An 18,830-nucleotide genomic window follows, 5' to 3' on the forward strand; every position below is an offset into this window, starting at 1 on the left:
ATGGCACATGAAGAAAAGGAACGGACAGGAGGATTCATAGATTCAAAAAACAAACTCCAAGGCCAGAAAAGACCACCATTACCATCCAGTCTGACCTCCCACATGCTGGCCATAGAATTTCTCCCAGAAGCTGGATTAAAGCATCTTTTTGAAAGAGATCTCATCTTGTTTAAAAAACTCCAAGTGATCATGGCAAGTCCTCTGCCTCCCCTGGTAAACTATTCCACTGTCTAACTACTCTCACTGCTAGGAAAATGTCTTATATCAAGGCTGAATGAATCTAACTTCCCACCATTGGAACTTGTTCTGCCTTTGTCAGCAAGATTGAAAGCTCCCCACAGCCCGCTATCAGATATATCTTTTTGGTGTGTAAGTACCTGTACACAGTGATCAAGTCACCTCTCAGCCTTCTCTTTGATAAGCTGAATAGATTGAGCTCTAAGTCTTGTTTACCAGCCTCTGGGTCGTTTTTGAACTCCCTCCAGTATTTTCTCATTCTTTTTGAAAACAGAACTGGATGCACTAGTCTAGTGGAGGTTTTTACCAGTGCTGTGCATGGAGCCAAGATCTTCCCTACATCTACTTGAGAGGGATCTTTGGATGTATACAAAGGAGACTTTTTGCCACAGCACTGCAGTGAGAGCTCATGCTGAGGGAGTTACCTACAATGACCTTTTGTCCTTCACTAAGTCGCTGCTTCCCAAGACAGTCTCCCTTCCTGTAGGTATAGCCTGCACTCTCTGTTCCCAGATATATTACCTTGCATTTGAATGTATTAAAACACATTTTGTTGGATTGTGACCATTGAACGAGGCCATTTCAAATCATTCTGTAACAGTAAGCTGTTCTCATTATTTTGTTATCTGCAAATTTAATCAACAAAGATTTCATCTACATCGTTGATAAAAATATTGAATGGCATTGGGCAAAGAACTAATCCTGGAAGACTCCATTAGAAATGGCCACACTCACTGATGCCTCTCCATTAACAACTACATTTTGGGATGTGTCGGTGAGCCAGTTCTTGTCCAATTAATGTGCGCTCTGTTAATTCCATATAATGCAAGTTTGGTTTTTTTTTAAATCAAAATGTCATATCAGATACATGACTTGCCATATGAATTGGAAATAATATATTAATATCCTCCCTCTACCAGCTTATGTCTGAGTCTTCTAGGGAAGGTCAAACTCCACCTCACAGATGAGGAGCAATTCCTTCCTGATCCCTGACGAGATCAGCTAAACCCTGAAGCATGAGATTTGATTATTTTGTTTTATCCTGTGTAATTGCATATAGAATCATAGAGTTGGAAGGGACCTCAGGAGGTCATCTAGTCCAACCCCCTGCTCAGAGCAGGACTAACCTCAGCTATATCATCCCAGCGAGGGTTTTGTCAAGCCACAGCTTAAAAACCTCAAAAGATGGAGATTTTACCACCTCCCTAGGTAACCCATTCCAGTGCTTCACCACCCTCCTAGTTAAAAATGTTTTCCTAATGTCCAACCTAGACCTCCCCAACTGCAACTTGAGACCATTGCTCCTTGTTCTGTCATCTGCCACCACCAAGAACAGCCTAGCTCCATCCTCCCTGGAATCCCCTTTCAGGTAGTTAAAGGCTGCTATCAAATCCCCCCTCACTCTTCTCTTCTGTAGACTGAACAAGCCTAGTTCCTTCAGCCTCTCCTCATAAGTCTTGTGCTCCAGCCCCCTAATCATTTTTGTTGCCCTCTGCTGGACTCTCTCCAACTTCTCCACATCCTTTTTGTAGTGGGGGGCCCAAAACTGGACACAATACTCCAAATGCGGCCTCACTAATGCTGAATAGAGAGGAATGATCACTTCCCGTGATCTGCTGTCAATGCTCCTACTAATGCAGCCCAATATGCTATTAGCCTTCTTGGCAACCAGGGCACACTGCTGACTCATAACCAGCTTCTTATCCACTGTTACCCCCAGGTCCTTTTCTGCAGAACTGCTGCCTAGCTCGTCGGTCCCCAGTCTGTAGCTGTACATGGGATTCTTCCGTCCTAAGTTCAGGGCTCTGCACTTGTCCTTGTTGAACCTCATCATATTTCTTTTGGCCCAATCCTCCAGTTTGTTTAGGTCCTTCTGTATCCTATCTCTACCTTCCAGGGTATCTACCAGTCCCCCTAGCTTAGTGTCATATGCAGACTTGCTGAGGGTGCAATCTACCCCATCCTCCAGATCATTGATGAAGATGTTGAACAAAACCGGCCCCATGACTGACCCTGGGGCACTCCGCTTGTGACCGGCTGCCAGCTAGACATGGAGCCATTGATCACTACTCGTTGTTGGTCATTTATGTATCCAGTTACAGTATCTAACTCTATAATCTCCATAAAAGTTTGCAATCTGGCTATACATTGTGAAGCAGTATTTCCTAACAACTACATATTGTGTTAGGTAATAGTTCTCTTTATTTGTTTGAATTAAGTCGGCCATAAAAATCAGCAGTAGTGCCTTGTTATCACATTTCAGGATAATGCAAATAGGAGGGATGGACTGCATAACGTGCAATGCAAGTTTGTTAGGTGGTGATATGATCAAAATATACTGTAAGTCTGCTTTGCCTATGAAGGATATGTTAGCTCCCTGGAAGGTAAATTATCCAACACCACAGTGACAAAAATTCATGTTGAAGTTTATTTTACTTTAAATAGTTTGTGAAGAGCCTGTTACTAGAATAATCTGTAACTATATGGTGCATGCCTCCTGTAAGATTACTTCTAATAATATCACCATGAAGGCTGTTGGAATCACTGGATACTATATCCTGCAGAGAAATATAAACTTTTTAATGAAATTCTCAGTTCAAACTAAATTGCTAAAGCAAAAGGCAATGAAGCAGAAGGTAACCAAGTAACAAAAGGTAAATATTGTACCAGCAATGCTCAGTTTAATTTACAGATTAATCCTGGTAGTGATTCATGTACCATATTTGCTCAGGTGTCAGATATTACTATTTAATCCCTTTTTGGATGAACCGAGCAGGATAAAACATGGACAGTAATTTAAAAAACGCCCACTCCCCCTCTCCGACATAAATCCCCTCTTCCCTCTCCCCAATACCAGGCAGTAAGTAAATGTAGATGTCTTAAATACAGAAGGTCTGATTCTAATAATTCAATGTAATTCAGGAGTAACTCCATTGAAGTTCAGTGTCTGATGCTCCTCTTACTTATGCTAGTGTAAATCTGGAGTAACTAGTAAACTCAGTGATTTTACATTAGTGTGAGCATGAAGAGAATCAGGCCTAATGAATTTACCACGCAAAACTAACACAAGTGAGTCCATGATCCAGTGTTTTTTTTTAAATATCTTTGCTCTAAATATAATGCATCTTAAGTTACTCTCTGCTGAGGCTTCTACGTCTGAAGACTCAGGGTCATTTGGCCCTGTTTTAGTCAGCTTTTGACTAGCAATTGACCGCTTAAGACCTTGTTGTTTTCATTTCTGTCCACGGATCCCACACTATCCATGCTTACCGAGTAATTCTAAATAATGGTTGCTTGAAGGCCAATAGTGAAAAGCTGTTGTAAATGACGTGATTCAGCAGATCTGAGCATTTGGCAGTCCAAGGAGGTAGTTAATATACACTGTCTATTCTACACTATTTTTCCCAGAGCAAATTTGAATGAGCATTTATAAGTTCTTAACCTGAATACTGAATTTCCTTGCTACCCTTAGAGACTTCTATAATCATTTAAGTTCTGAAGTACTGTATATTTTTTTAAAAAAAACAGCTAGTGAGTGGATGTTACATGAGAATGTGAAAAGAGTTGGCTCATGCTATTGACGCTGATGAAACACAATAATGTCCCCAGAAGTCAAAAATACTGCTGAACAGGTCATCACTTACCAATATTTTTGACGTGCTATAAACAGAAAGACTTATGCATATAGATATGAGGAGCCAAAAGCATCTGAACAAATACAATGTATAGCATGTTAACATATAATTTAGTAACCATGTATAATGAGGCAAAAACACTCAATTCTGTGGAGATGTCATTTGTGGAAAAGATTACACAATGATCTGCAAGGCGGTTAAAAATCCTAGTGTCCTAGTGATCTGCAAGGCGGTTAAAAATCTGGGGTGAGAGAGATCTTTGATTTCAGCCCTGGCTTAGACTGACGATGAGCTAATTTTTAGCAGAGTGCAAGTTAAAGTTCCTATCTCCATAATGACCAATGTTGCCTAGTTTGTTGTTTCATTATTGTTCCCATCAGGGTTGCAGAGTTTCACAAAGCTTTTCTACTCCAGCATTGCCATTTTTTCCACATCAGAACTCAGTTTTTCAAAGAGTTGGTAGTGACATTAGCCCAAAAAAGATCAATTGCATAACAGTCTTAGATGGGACTAATAGTGTTATGTAACATCTACAGTATTAGGAACACAAATGCTGCTGCCTTTCCCTTCTTCCTAATAGAAACATTAGGAAGGACAGAGTACTTATGGGATCTACACAAAAGTAATATTAGTCAGACTGACAATCTGCCTTATTTCATCTGGTCCCTAGAAGGAATGGATGCTGTAAGCAAAGTGGTATTTTTAAATATGCAAGTGATAGGGACAGTTTGTCTTCATCTGTGTATTTATATTTATTCATTAAAGAAGTGATTGTCTGCTGGACACAGACAGTCGGGGATTATCCTTTTAAAGCTTCTGTGACATATGTAGAACTCGTAATACATACCTTGATAAGACATCATGGTGGTTTTGACAGAGAGCTGCTTATGCTTGTGGGGGTGAGGGGGGTGAAATGCATTTAGCAGCTCTCTCATTCAAATATTCAGCTCTAAATTATATCCATGAATTTTTGTTGTTTTTGTTTTTGTTTTTATTTTTTTTTTTAAGTACACTCCACTCTCTGTTAAATAATACACTTACTATTTCCTAGAGGTTTCTTTACCTTGGGTTCCATCTACATTGAACCCATAAATGAATTCCCTTGTAACATGCTCCTTATATGGACCTTGTAATTATGCTAGTCTGTATTATGGTCCTGATTCATTAAAGCATCCCTATTTAGGATACCACTGTGCACGTGCTTAAAGTTGAGCATGTGCTTAATTGCTTTCCTGAATTAGAGCAAATAAAAAATGCAGGGGCAATGAAGTGCTTAGCGCTGGAAAATGTAATCATTTAAGATCAAGGTAAATTGATGGCAGAGAGAACTTAATTTATTTTACTGCTACTTAAAAGACCCACCAAATTGCATGTTGCTTTTGGATGATCGGTTTGGGATAATCTCTAATCCTGACAAACGCAAATCAGTTGTCCTGTGTGTGAATATGACAAATTTGTGTTGGAGCCTCTGAATTTGTCTATAATCAGCAATATTTATAAATGTTATCACGAGTAGTTTTTCAGAGTCTTTTCTGAACACGATAGATCAGAAAAAGAGGTTAAAGTGAATTCCATGTGGCAGGCAGGTTTTTGAGGAGAAAGGGTAGAGCATTAGGTAAATGTGATCCATTTCATCTGCTATTTATATAGCAGAAGAAAATACAGGTCACTCACAGCATCAAACTAGCACACAGAAACAGTACTTTGGAGAGGAAATGTAAATGCCTGTTGACTTGAACGGAGTCAAGATTTCACCCAGAATGTGCAAAGATGCATTCTTTTAGGTATATTTTACTTTCATTGTGAAGAACGAATTTTCCCCTGATGCTAGAATCTATATCACCAAAGGGCTGTATGCTTAGAGCTGGATTTTAGTACTGTAAAAGATTATTTTAAGGCCCGAACCTGCTCTCTCTTGCACGAGGGTACATCCATTGATGATATTTGAATTACACAGAAATAAAGCCAGCATTAGTGATTAGGAGGATTGGGCCCTTTAGATTTTAAAGAGATAAGGCAAATTTAGGAAGAATACTTTATTAAAATAGCGTATCTTCATTTTAAACACATACCATCATTTAATGAGACCTGGGTGTTTTGTGAAAGGTGCCAGACTGTCAGCACTAAAAAACTGGATCCTCCTGTTATCTAAAGAAAAAGTCATGGCACAGGAAGCAGCAATTCTTAGTTTTATTTATTTGGAAGCCAGAGTCATGGACCAACCCCATAGAGCTAAGCGCTATACGAACCAGAACAGAAAGACAGTCCCTGCCCCACAGAGCTTACAAGCTTAAGTAACGCTTCCTTACCTTGCTCCACCAATGTAAAATCAGATTACGGTTCAGTCGCCATGGTTATTCAGTCCTGTTCTCATTGCTGAGGCACCCCCTACTGGAGCCAGTTTTGATGGCATTTTGTGTGGTAAGCCTCTGTCTGCTATGAATTTGAATGAGACCTCCAATGTATTTGATGGATTGTTATTCAATAACAATCCGATAAAACCTTCTGGCACTGACTTGCAATGGATTTGAATTGATGACCTGGAGATTGAAAGGCTAGGTATCCAGATCCTTTTAGCAAACCTGGCTCCTGAATATGCTTTTAAAGGTGACCTGAAAATGAGGAAAAACAAATGGCTTTGTACCTTTTTTTAGCTATAAAGAAGATCTAAAAGGTTTCTTCAAGTTCCACCGTCACCCCCGGGTTGTTTATCACATTGAAAAGTCTAACCTTGTGTACCTATTTTTTCCTGAAAGACTTTCTAAAAAGCTGGGTGCCTATCCCAAGCCCATTCAAGTTACTGAAAAGACTTCCGGGGACTTTGGGGAAAGTCTGTGGAGAAGTGCTGGGGAGATGATGGTTTTAGAGATGCCATGCAGTTAAACTTGATAAAATGTGAGAGAAAGTAGTTCTTGTTTAAAGCTCTCTAGGTTTTGCATGTTTTTGGTAACACGCACTTAACACAAACATCTAAATAAACAGCTGGGAGAAAAGATTGCTTTGTTAAAGATTCGACGTTCACACCCCTTGTTTGTCAACACAATGCTGGGAGAGTCCACCATACACATGTAAGATCCAAACCAAAAAATGTGACATTCTTGGTATTTCCAAGGTGAAAAACAAGCAGGAGTAGGGAGGAGAGATGAGACCCTTTAAAAACTAACTTTTGGGCCTTTTTTATAGATCATTTAAAAAAAAAAAAAAAAAACACCCACAAACCACCACCACCACTAGGCATAACCACTGTTCTTTCCTTTACCAGTTGCTCTTACACTCTTTTCTCTAGCACTTGCAGTCATTATAGCATTGTCACTTACTGAAAGCAGGAGCACAGCACTGGAGTTCTAGAACAGGCATCTGCTGAATCGTCTGGCAAACATTTGTGTTTTAGAGTGCGGGAGTGTATCTTATCCAAGTGTGTTCACTGGGAAACAATGTGTTAATGGAATGTTAAGTTTGAGATTTACTAGAGTAAGGAGCAAGGTTTGCCTGGCAGCCTTAATTCTGCCTTCTTTGTCTTTATATGCTACAAAAGACACAGCATAGAGGTAATGTCGGTAATTTGACATACTATATGGCAAATGCTAATACCACTTTATTTTATTTCCTCTTTTTTGTCCCCATCTCCCCGGGGAACTATATTATTTTCATACATATGGTAAGTAAGAAAACAATATTCTACTGAAGGAACTAGGCAATGAGATTTCCAATTGGTCTCCAGTGTGTGTTTTTGTATGTGTTTTTCTATTGCATGTGCTGAAAGGATAAATAAGACCAACAAAATAATACTTGAAATGCTTTCATGTTCATTTCTACAGTTCTTTTCCACCAATATAGACAGCAGAGTATAAGGTAATTATTGCAAGTGCTTTCATTTTGTTGTTAGGTCAGTATTCCTAATTCTAGGCTCATTTGCTTCACTGAAAACATCATGTTATACCCTAGAGAGGGAGGTTTTAATGTGATCCGAACTTGTCTGCTCAGCAAAAGAACCGTCCGTGCAGAAAAGTGAAATGATTAACCTATGAATTGTGAAACAGTTTAACAGCACTGAGGGGAAATGAAAGCATGACAAGTCGAAGCATGTCCTATAAATCAGCAGTGTGTAAAGAGAATTGTGTGTGAACACACATACCATATATTGCATGAGTGATTTAAGAAAGGACTCAGATCTGCTTTGAATATGCACCTGCTGTCCAGATTTCTTCTGAGCCTTTTTTCATCTCATCAGCATTTTTATTTCCTTTCGTATTTAAGGAATAACTACAAGTGTAACACACAAGATTGGAATTACTTTGCCTAATTGCAAAGATGAGTAAATAATTTTAGGAAGTGTTTTAAATATATATACAAATATTTAACTGTCAAATATGAAGCTGTTACTTTGATAGTCTAATGATGTAGAGTAGGACTCCGAGAATTAAGCTATTTTTCATATGCATTAAAGGTTTGAGCCTACTCCCTACGTACTGCCATTTACTTCAGTGGAGCAGAATCCAGCCCTAGGCAACACTGAAAATTAAAAAAATAAAATGGAAGCATTAAGTACCAGGTTACAGTAATAATAATGACAGATACTAAAAAAGTTCCACAGACAATAGTGTGTATAGGAGCAGCTGAGGGTAGTTTGTATATGTATATATAATTTTTTTTAAATGGAGATAGCAATACATGTGTCAATCATCACCCTGATGATTTTTCCTGGTTATGGTATCCCTTTCTAACATACTTTGTCTCTATAGATTGCGAGCTCGTTGGGGGTAATGACTGTATCTCCCTATAAGTGGTGCACCTACACACCTTATGGTTTCTATTGTAAGGTTAATAATTAAATCGTTGGTTGACATTTTTCAAATTTTTTTCATAGAAACTTCATATTTAGACCAAAAATGCAAGAAAAATTGCTAAAATTTTTAATTAATTCCTTTAGTTACTTGATCAGCTCTGATAGTGTGTCCAGGAATGTAGGGAATTCCCAAGTTGTTGTTTAGTCAAGTTGTAGTAAAATTCACAACAGCTTTTGAGATTCCTTGCTTTCTCATGCACTCAAACAGCAGATGCATTTTCTGGGTCCTACTCTGTATTTTCAAATTGGAGCTTCTGCTAGGACATATACTAGTACAGTATAGCTGTTGCTATGGGACAATTTCCCCCTCACTTTACAATGATGGATTTAGTGAATATTTCTACAAACTGTTTTTGATCTTCACTATATTGAAATATAGTCAAGAATTTACGGTGTATAATGAATCACTGAATTTCACCTTTAAATGGATTGCACCAACCCACTCAAATGATATGCTCTCTAAGGGGGACACTCAGGAGGGATTCACTCCCTCGGATATGGTCACATTAGGGCCAGCCTGCATTTGGAAAGCTGCATAAAAAGCATTCATTGCACACCTTAACCTGACAAACCACTTCAATTTTTAACCCTTAGTAGGCCTGGTTTTCACATTTAGAAATATGGAGAATGAAAATGGACTGCAGGACAGAGGAGCATCTGTTGTCTTTTTTTATATGAACTACTTACCACTCTTTTGGTTTTATTTCTAGTTATAAGAAAACACATGAAACTCTGAGCCATGCAGGACAGAAGGCAACAGCAGCTATCAGCAATGTAGGAACAGCCATCAGCAAGAAATTTGGGGATATGAGGTACAGAAACTTAGTTTTTTATTTTATTTTGGGGGAAAGGAGATAACTTACTCAGTGTTGTTGTTCTTTTCTCTTTCTAAATTGCAGTGTTTAATTTGAATTACTGCTAGCTGAGATTATTTTATACCATCCTTTTTCATCCTGAAGGAAAGAATTGTTGTATATTAAGATATATTTCTGTTATGAGTCCTGGTAGAAAAAAAATGTATTGCAACTTGCCATCCCTTCTAAATAACTTTTCGAACCTAGAGATGTGTATAACTAAAACTGGGGGGAAATACAGCTAACTCTTCACTCCTCTAATTGTATCCATAAATGGAATTTTAGAGGCAGATATCTTTTTAAGAACACAGGCCTGCCTCTGAACTATTCATGGAAAAATAAATTGAAAAGCATTTGGGTACTTTCATCAGCTAACTCCAGAAATACACATGGTATAATCAAAAAACATGGAGCCTGCAGAGAGATGGGTCCTGTTGACTTCAGTGGGACTCTCTGCAGGACACACACATGCACACAAGTCTCTGCAAGAGCAAGATGTTAGCCTGCATGAATGTGAAAGAATCCAAAATGTATCTGATATCGGGCTTTTCCAGGGCTAGAAGCAAGTACTATTTGACCTATTGGGATCCTGGGAATCTTTCCTTTCCAATGATATAAAACTCCACTTTCTAGCTCTAAGGGCTACAAGACACTTAGTCTGACACTTGTCACTGTTGCAGAAGCTCTTATTGCCCATCTTGGGCCCCAGGCTAGTTTAAGAATTACTAGTGGTACCTTTTGATTTTTAAAACAAAGAATATTAAAATACTGTTTGCTTATTCTTTGTATTTTGTTGGGCTTAATCAGTATATAAACCAGACTTTTGATTTCAGGTTCACTTTCCAGTTTTCACATGCTAATACAAGGCTGTAAAATTTTGGTTTCAAATACTGCAGGGAATATTTAGATCCAAAGTAGTGTGATAGAAAATATGGATATATTATGAAAATGTTAGAATTTGTGTGTTTTTTACATATCACCTAAGTGTTGGCCTTTAGCTACCTGATAGTGAAATTAACATTTTTAAAGATATACTAGGGTCCCTCTGAATAAAGGAACAAAGGAAAAAACTATAAACAATACAAAGTTGTATCAGTTTAAAAAAATGAGAGTAGGCTCACAGAATTTCTCCTCCAGCACTTTTAGTTAATAGGCTTTTTGTACTGATGTAATTTTCTATAGTGCAGACACTACATTTAATATTTTAGATTTGAGAAGTCCTAGCACACACAGCCTTGTTCCATCCTTCCAAAGGGGAAGTTAGTGGATTACCTCAAAAGAAATGTGTGATCTCGATGTGTGGGTCTGGCTAAGCAAGTGGCTTTCAGCACTACAGATACGAATGGTCAGTGTTCAGCCAATAATTCTCTCCAAAGCAGGAGATGAATGTAAAAGCATTCTGATTTATTCTCATTAGTCTATTGCTCATATTAACAGAATGTGCTTCCCAGTGGTTTCCTGAACCCAAAGTGCACTGATCATGTTGCCTGGTATTGTGAGAAGCCCGTTTTTTTTATTTTCTGAAGGCACAAGGTCTCAATAGATTATCCAAAAGAGTACCCTGCCATGATTACCTCACCAATATTTACGAAAAAGTCACACATCAAAAATAGTCTAAATAGCATGTAAAGTGGAACAAGGCCTGTGCTAGCCTCTCCCCTGTACCATGTTCAGTTATTGTCCTCAAGAAGCTGAATTCTCAAAGAAAGCAGCAGTAGAAAGGGCGGCGTTGTGTAGTATGTGGCATATGTGGCAGGAAAAGAAAAGGCCTGTCACATACCTGCTTCTTGGGTGACATGCTGCCAGGGGGTAGGACATTCTTTTCACATAACTGTCATGCCTCCCACAGGCTGCTGCGACCCTCCGATCCATTTTGAATGAGTCTAATTCTTAACATTTCGTCTTTAGAACTTTGTCTGAACGTTAACTAGTGTTCACCACGTCCCTTTACAATGGTAATACATTGTTAATATATTGTCAGTAATAACAAAATAAGGGCTGAAAAACCTTTATGCTTTGAAGCATACGCCAACCACTAACTGAGGGGTTAAGAATAATTTTTCCCTAAAGGTGGGTTATTCCATAATGGTCCATTTCAGGGATTCTAGCACTTCCCTCTGAATCATCCGGTATTTCCCATTGTCACAGGCACAATAATGGACTAGATGGGCTACTGGTCTGATCCATTGTCAGTTCTGGTTTCACTATGTTCATGTTATCTCAGTTGTACGTGGGGAAGGGAGATGCAGCAAAAGAGACTTGATCAGGGCCACATGATCATTGTAAGTGTCAGTGCAGAGAGAAGAGCTGGAGTCCTGGGTCCCCACTGTTCTTGGTCCACTGAACCACGCTTCCTTTCTCAGTGTGTTCTCTTAGATCTCTTACAAATACTGTTTATCAGAAAACTAGCTCATCATCCCCGAGCTCTTACAATTCATAACATGCTGCTAAATTGATTTTCGTTAGACGGGGCTGGTAGCACTGCCTGTTAAAGTTCCCCCACGTTTCCCATTATAAGACCCAGTTTTTAGCTGTGTATAATTTTGCCAGGCTTTAACTGTGTGGGCTGTCTTTGTCTACCTCAAACAACCTTCATTGTGGCATTTCCTAACTTTTGACTGCTGGATTTTATAGCCTTAACCATGTTCTTTTATCATAGTTTTCTGTGCGTGAGATATAGATTCTGCTTATTAGCAACCTCTCATTCCCAGCAAAAAGAGGTATAGTGAGGTGTGTGGTGGTAGGGAGAGTAGAGGCTGGCAGTGAGAGACTCCAAGGGTGAGGGCTAGGAAGAGGCAAGAATAAATAGCCAATCAGCAGTTGAAACTGAAGAAAGCAGAGAATGAAAGCTTTCATGTCCTGGGGCTTGGCAATGTTGCTTATGCCCATGTTTCTCCTGTGGTTTGAGTGTCAGTTTTAGCAGGAGGGCCCCCAGCTGGGCCTGTCTCTCTGCCTCAGCTCCTACTTTGCTGCTATGAGCTATGCTATGTTTGCTTGCTGTGGAGGAACATGTGGCATGGGATAAGCAATATAAAAGGATATGCAGCACAGCCCATCAAACAGCAGCTCTGGACGTCCTCAAACAATCACTGGAATGAGTCCATGTGGCAGTCCAAGATCAGGAGTTCAGTTGTTAAAGCACAGAACAGGAGCCATGTAATAACATAGAAACAGTGATGTACACCACCTCCAGGACAGGCAGAAGATCAGACTGCGTTAATAGTGCCTTCTGCATAGATAAATACTAGGTAGGTGTCTTGCTACTGTAGGCAACCTGCAATCTGGTCCAGGGGTTGGCAACCAAACCATTGCTATCAAGTGATTATTTACTGAGAACCCCTATATTTGGTCAAGATATGGGACGGTAGAGTAACCTGTCAATGACTCCCATGCAATCAAGTTCAATAACACACCCAAATCCATGAGCTCATCAGTGGTTCGTTTGTCATATGCTTTGCTACTTTTAACTGTCTTGACTTCATTCTGTGTGACAGTGAATGACATGGCCTTTAACTGTCCTGCCTATATTTCCAGCAATACTGGGTTGTGTTGTGTGACTGTTGTACTGCTCACGGGCAGTGCATTCAGTGCTGTAAGGCATATTGTGGCTATGTTTGCTGCTGCTGATCAACTCTATGTACTCATTGTAGCATCTAGCCCTTGTCACTTAGTACTAGACTGTGCCATAAGGAAAAAGCCCAGAGCAAGGGGTAATGTTGTTCCACCAATCGAGGACCATGCCAGGCAAAGCTCTGCCCACTCCCCAGATGTTTGCTGTGAGCTGGAGGAATAGCAGATCTGGCTTTTCCCAGCACACCCAATCCCACAATCTGGTTAGAAGCATAGGCAAGTTTTTACTTCACCTTTATGCCCTTCCAGGGGTATGTAGTCCCAATTGATATCTAGCCCTTCATTTGAAGGCACCAAATAAGCATAGTTCCTTACAATACAGGAAAATTGTTCACTCAACTTGTCACAGAATTAAATATGGCAATAAAAAAAAAAAACAAAGGAAGGAAGGAATATAGAGGGGAAAGAAGACACATACTACTTCACATTTAGATTTGTGAACTTTATATAATAAAAGCTACAGAGATGGTCAAAAATTTTTTGGTTCACAGGGTTTGCATAGGAAAATGTGGGTGTCATTAAAAATGAAATTTTTCAATTTCCTTTTTTATTTTATAAATGAAATATGTTGGGAGGAAAAAAGATATATTTTTTTTAAAGTTTTTGGATTTTTTTTTTTTTTTTTTTTTTTTTTGGTATCAAAATTATAGGTTTTTCCCAATTCTGTTGCTGTTTTCCAACTTTTGCCAGGTAGAAATCAGTCAAAGTGGGGAAATCCACTATTTTGTTACTGTCCTCCTAAGTTTTGTGGTTGAAAAGGAGTAACAAAGTGTAACAATGTTACTTTAGCTAGTTACTTTTAAAAGCGGAAACTGTTTTTTCCCCAGTTGCGCACACTGTTTTGCTGTTTCCCAGTCATTTCCAGTTGAGAAACTGTAACAAAGTGCAAAATGTGTCTGGTGGCGATTTCTCAATGTGTTCTCACATTGTCTTACTGTTTTGAAAAAAAAATGGGAAATACTAGGGAAGTTTGGGAAAGTGGGAACTGAAACAGTTTTTTCCCCATATTTTCAAAATTTCTTATAGGGAAAATTTTAAAAAGGGTCCCGTCGTCGTCGTGTCCCCCCCCCCCCCCCAATGAATTTTTTTCAAGACAAATTCTCATTTTTCATCAGCTCTAGCTACAACTGACATCTTCAGACATGGGTGCTCAAAGTGAGGCACCTGAATCCACATTTAGGTTCTTAAATAAATGGGCTGATTTTCAGAGGTACTAAGAAGCTGACGCCCCCACTGACTTCAATGGGGACTCTGGGTGCTCAGCGTATTAGATGACGTGCAGGCTGATGGCGTAATCTACTACTGATATGCCAGCAACATATTCACATCCACCCCCTTCAAAGTAGAGTGTAAATCCTGGAGAAGGGTGTCTCTGAGGCATGATGCTTCTGAGGCTACTCCTGGAATGGTGTAATTTATGCATCATCCTTTGCCCAAGGCTGTGCATAAATGCATGGTCTTCAAGCCCTATTTTAGTACCGTTAAGCTAAGTGCAGATACAAGTATATATGCTGCAAACATCCTGTGGATAATAGTTTCTTTAATATTAACCTCTTGGTGCTGTGTGTGTTATGATGCAAAACTAGGTCATGTAAATCCTGACTGTCTCAGAAGACAGGATCTCCTTTGAAGTCTTTAAAACCCTAGCACTCAATCCCAGAAATCCTTGCCTTTGGTGCTGAGAAGTTAATTGGAATATCTGTGGATGTGTTTTGGTCCGGCTGATTTCTGGATATTTTCCAGAACTTTCAGATCGTGGATGATAAGTCTAGGGAAGGGAGAGTGTCCCAAAAGGATAACAAGGGGTTGGGGAAGGAGATCATTTAGTTGATCTTTACTTTGACTATAGATCAATCATCTGGAAAGTGGATTATCAAACACCTCCTTTGAGACCATGTAAAGGCTTTGATTCTAGAAATCCCTGTGCAGAATACAACAAGGAGCACTCGGATGAGCTATTATGTGGTGGCAAGAGTAAAGCTAAGCATTGGCCATAGCCCTCCACACTGAATGAAGGCCCTTGCACACCCATTCTCTTACTCTTATGAGTGCATGGTAAAAAAGGGGCTGGGTCGTAGGAGAATAAATATGAATGAGGAGACGTAGGCCTAGATTCTCAGCTGTGCCTCGTGCACAGGGCAGAAAGGAGCCCCATGTTGCTCCCCTGTCCTGGGACTAACTGTATGCCAGACCAGCTCTCAACATAATTTAAGGCAGCCTGGTGGATTTAGAGACTGCAGATATAGACACGTTTTCCTAAGCACTGTTGTGGCTGTCAATTCTGAAAATAGAAGTGTCTTAAAGTTAATACTTTATTTTATTTATTTATTTATTTTCATTTAACACTTCTCTTTCCTCTCAGGAAAAATTGTGTCCTATAGTCCAGTCGTGCTGGCTGTAAGTGTGTTGTACTGAGCTGTCTCACTGATCTTGATAACGTCTGTTCAAACTGTGCTTTAATGAAGATGAACTAATCAGAGCCAGCACAAGGTTTAGTGGACTAACACGCTGGTCTCTAATACATGCCAAGTATTTGATTATATAACAAAGCAGGTGAAGTTTATTTAAAGGAGGTATATTTTGTTTTGAAGTAATCTCAACTGATCCACATTATCCAAGCGTCAAGATTAATGCACATGATTCTTTTTCTCCTAAGGACTGTTTGGCGTTCTAATGGGAGATAGTTTGGATTTTATTTTTTAACCCATGTTATGCTTAACTATTGCTGTTCTTTCTTCATGCTGCCACCCAGGTCGCATTCGATTGGGTAAGATGCATATTGCTCTTCAAATACTGCTATCTTTGGTATGGCTTTTTGGTATTATGGAACAGAACGCAGCGCCCTGTTTCCTTTCAACATTTTATTATCTTATTGTTCCGTATCAGCCAGGACATCTTGATTTTTACAGTGTGATGAGTCTAGCGGTGTTATGGCTGGAGCCATATGGAAAGAACTTCAGATTGGATTCAGAATGTTGTTTACCACATTCTTGGATAGATTAGACTCAAATTCACGTAATGAATGAGTTCAAAAGAAGTTTCTCTCAGGCAAACCCATTTACGTACAGTTCTGTTCTCTCAACCATCCCTCATTTTTTAAGAGGTTGGAGCATAAACAGCAAAAGCTCAGTACAAATTGTGTTTGGACAGCAGAATTTTGTAACTTTCACATCATTGATTAATTGCCACCTTTTTTTTCAGTGAAACAAAAATGTCCAAGTCCTGCCCTAAGATACACCGAGGGACTCCTGTTGCCTTCAGCAGGAGTCCTGCAGATGCATCTGAGGGTAGAGAACATGGCCCCATCTAATAAAAAGCAGGTGCTGAAGGCATAAAATGCGCAAAGCACATGAAATTGTGTGTAACTTTTTAAGTTCAAAGTTTGAAGTGCAAGTGTTCAAAGGGCTCTCAGTAGAGCAGGTTCCTTTTTAACAGCAACTATCAAAATGTGGGGGGGTTTCGTCTGATTCAGATTGGAACCAAATATTGAAATCCTCCATGAAACAGAATTGCCATTCTCCTCTGAGCTCTGCTCAGCACTTTATGGGTGAACGCTCTCACACACAGCCTTACAGGCTCCTTCTTAATAAACTCACTAGAGTTCTTAGGTATCTAATGTAATTTTAACAGCAGCACCAGTCATTCTTCTAGGCCAGAGCTTCTCTCATTTTAGGAGCTCAATAATTTGGAGTAACACGAACACACTATCCTTATTTCTCTTTTATTTTCTTTAAACTGCATGGGTATGAGGAACCCAGCCAATATTCTCCATGCTCATGGTATCCATCACATGGCCCCTCCCATGGATCCTATCTTAATGCAATTTTGGATTAAATAATCTTTTTGCTTAGAGCTTATATTTGGAATGTGTCTGTGATAGCAGATGAACTGCCTCGTCTGAATTATTCCGATAGCTCCGGTTTTCTGCTTCTCTCCGATGTGGTATAAGAACAAAGTAGAAAATATGCTTGTTTCATTTAATCTGCATTGTTAATTATTGCAAGCATTAGTAGGGGATTCAGGGAAAGTTGTATGTGATCCAATGCATTTGTGGAATGCTTGGGCTGTCGGCTTTGTACTTTTTAAGTTTTAAAAGCAGTGTGAAATAATTGAATGTTAAAACTGAATGGTTATTGGTGTTTTCCGGTATATTAGGGTTTTTAAACTACCTTGTTTTAACTGATGACTAGAAATATACAATACAGAACATATCTGCATTGGCAGGAAGATGGGTTCATATGACCAAATAGATCTTTTCTGTGTCATTTTTTTTGTTTTATGTCCAGGTGTGTGTCCCCGCCCCCCCATATAGTCTATGAAATTGCTGTACGTGCATGTACAATTTATAAGGAACATTATAATTTATGTAAATTTATGTAATGTATGTATAATGTATGTATATACATACAATTTATGTGAATTTTTGTGTCTTAATTGTTATCACACTTCGGTTGATCAGGAATCAAATCCTGGTTCCACTTAAGTCAAGGCAAAGCACCCATTGTCTTCAATAAGTAGAGACCTGCAAATCCGCAGAATATCTGCAGACCATATTTGCGGATCACAGATGGATGCAGAGCCAAATTTTGTATCCCTGCAGCGCTCTATCAATCAGACCAGGATCAGGCTGTCACTCAATAGTGAAAGTAGCAATGAATGGATTTTGGCTCAGTAGATATTCCTCCAGTATAGGATGTACTCCTAACCTGCACATTTAAATGTAGTTGGGAGCCATTCTTAAATTTCAAATAAAGCAAAGATTTTGTTCATTATGAAACCTTAGAATTGTATTTATTCACCTATTACAGAGCTCTTCAGAGTGTTAACCCTTCACAGTTAGGGAATACGAAGGCATTTCCATACCCCTCTGCATGTTGTTAGCATGGCATGCTTTTGTGAACTGGAAAGATTAGATTCCATTATTGGAGTGTTAGCAGGAGATATTCTGTGCGGTTCTTCTGAGCCCGAGTCAGTCTCTTGATCAGTTTCCGAGAGGCGGCAACACACAGATGTTCTGTGCTCCAACTGAGGAGGAGAGCTTTTGGCAGCAGCAGGTTCTGAATTCAAAATAAATAAATTGCCAGGTAGACTGTGTGCTGATCATGTTGCAAACTGTTGCTTATGGTGCTGTCTTTTTCTCTTTCCTCTCTTGCTTTCACATGGCAGTTACTCTATTCGCCATTCCATAAGTATGCCTGCTATGAGGTAACGTGCCAACATTATTTGTATACGCTGAAGTAAAACCATACATACTTTATTTGGGGATTTACTTTTCTTGATCCTGACCTTGCAGCTTTTGCTTGCATAAATGAGCCATCTTAAATCAATGGGATTGCTCATCTGAGTAAGAGCTGCAGGACGGGCTATTTGTTTGGTTGTTTTTAATTAACTTTTAAAATACCATTCATGCTGTTAGATAAATGAGAGAGAACTGAGAAGAATTTGAGGAAGTGGCTGTTCAATAATATGGATCTATAAATAGGAAATTTTAAATATTTTCCTTGTGGCTAGGATCAGTGCTATCATGTCAATGGGAGCAGTATCTGGCCCTTCTGTTTCCAAGTATCTTTATTAGACAAATGTCAATAAATTGAAATGGAAAAAAATAAATCTTAAGGACTCAGTACC

The 18,830-nt window shown here is 39.2% G+C and overlaps 1 protein-coding gene across 4 annotated transcripts in view; it reads left to right on the forward strand.

Moving 5' to 3' along the window:
- Positions 1-18,830, forward strand: part of TPD52L1 (TPD52 like 1) — a 77,472-nt gene that overhangs the window by 41,284 nt on the left and 17,358 nt on the right. For 3 of the 4 annotated variants that reach the window (XR_010919449.1, XR_010919448.1, XM_067546704.1), the window contains exon 4: positions 9,429-9,530. Coding sequence is in view for 2 of the 4 variants with exons in the window: in XM_067546704.1 (XP_067402805.1) it covers positions 9,429-9,530 (102 nt within the window). In the remaining 2 variants the exon portion in view is untranslated. Of the gene's footprint in view, positions 1-9,428; positions 9,531-15,954; positions 15,970-18,368; positions 18,408-18,830 lie in introns of all 4 variants that reach the window. The other variant, XM_067546705.1, reaches the window with a different exon arrangement.

This window comes from Emydura macquarii, unplaced genomic scaffold (assembly GCF_026122565.2).
Source record: "Emydura macquarii macquarii isolate MOO-44397 ecotype Brisbane River unplaced genomic scaffold, CSIRO-AGI_Emac_v2 contig_1146, whole genome shotgun sequence".
In the NCBI taxonomy this organism is placed as follows: domain Eukaryota; kingdom Metazoa; phylum Chordata; order Testudines; family Chelidae; genus Emydura; species Emydura macquarii.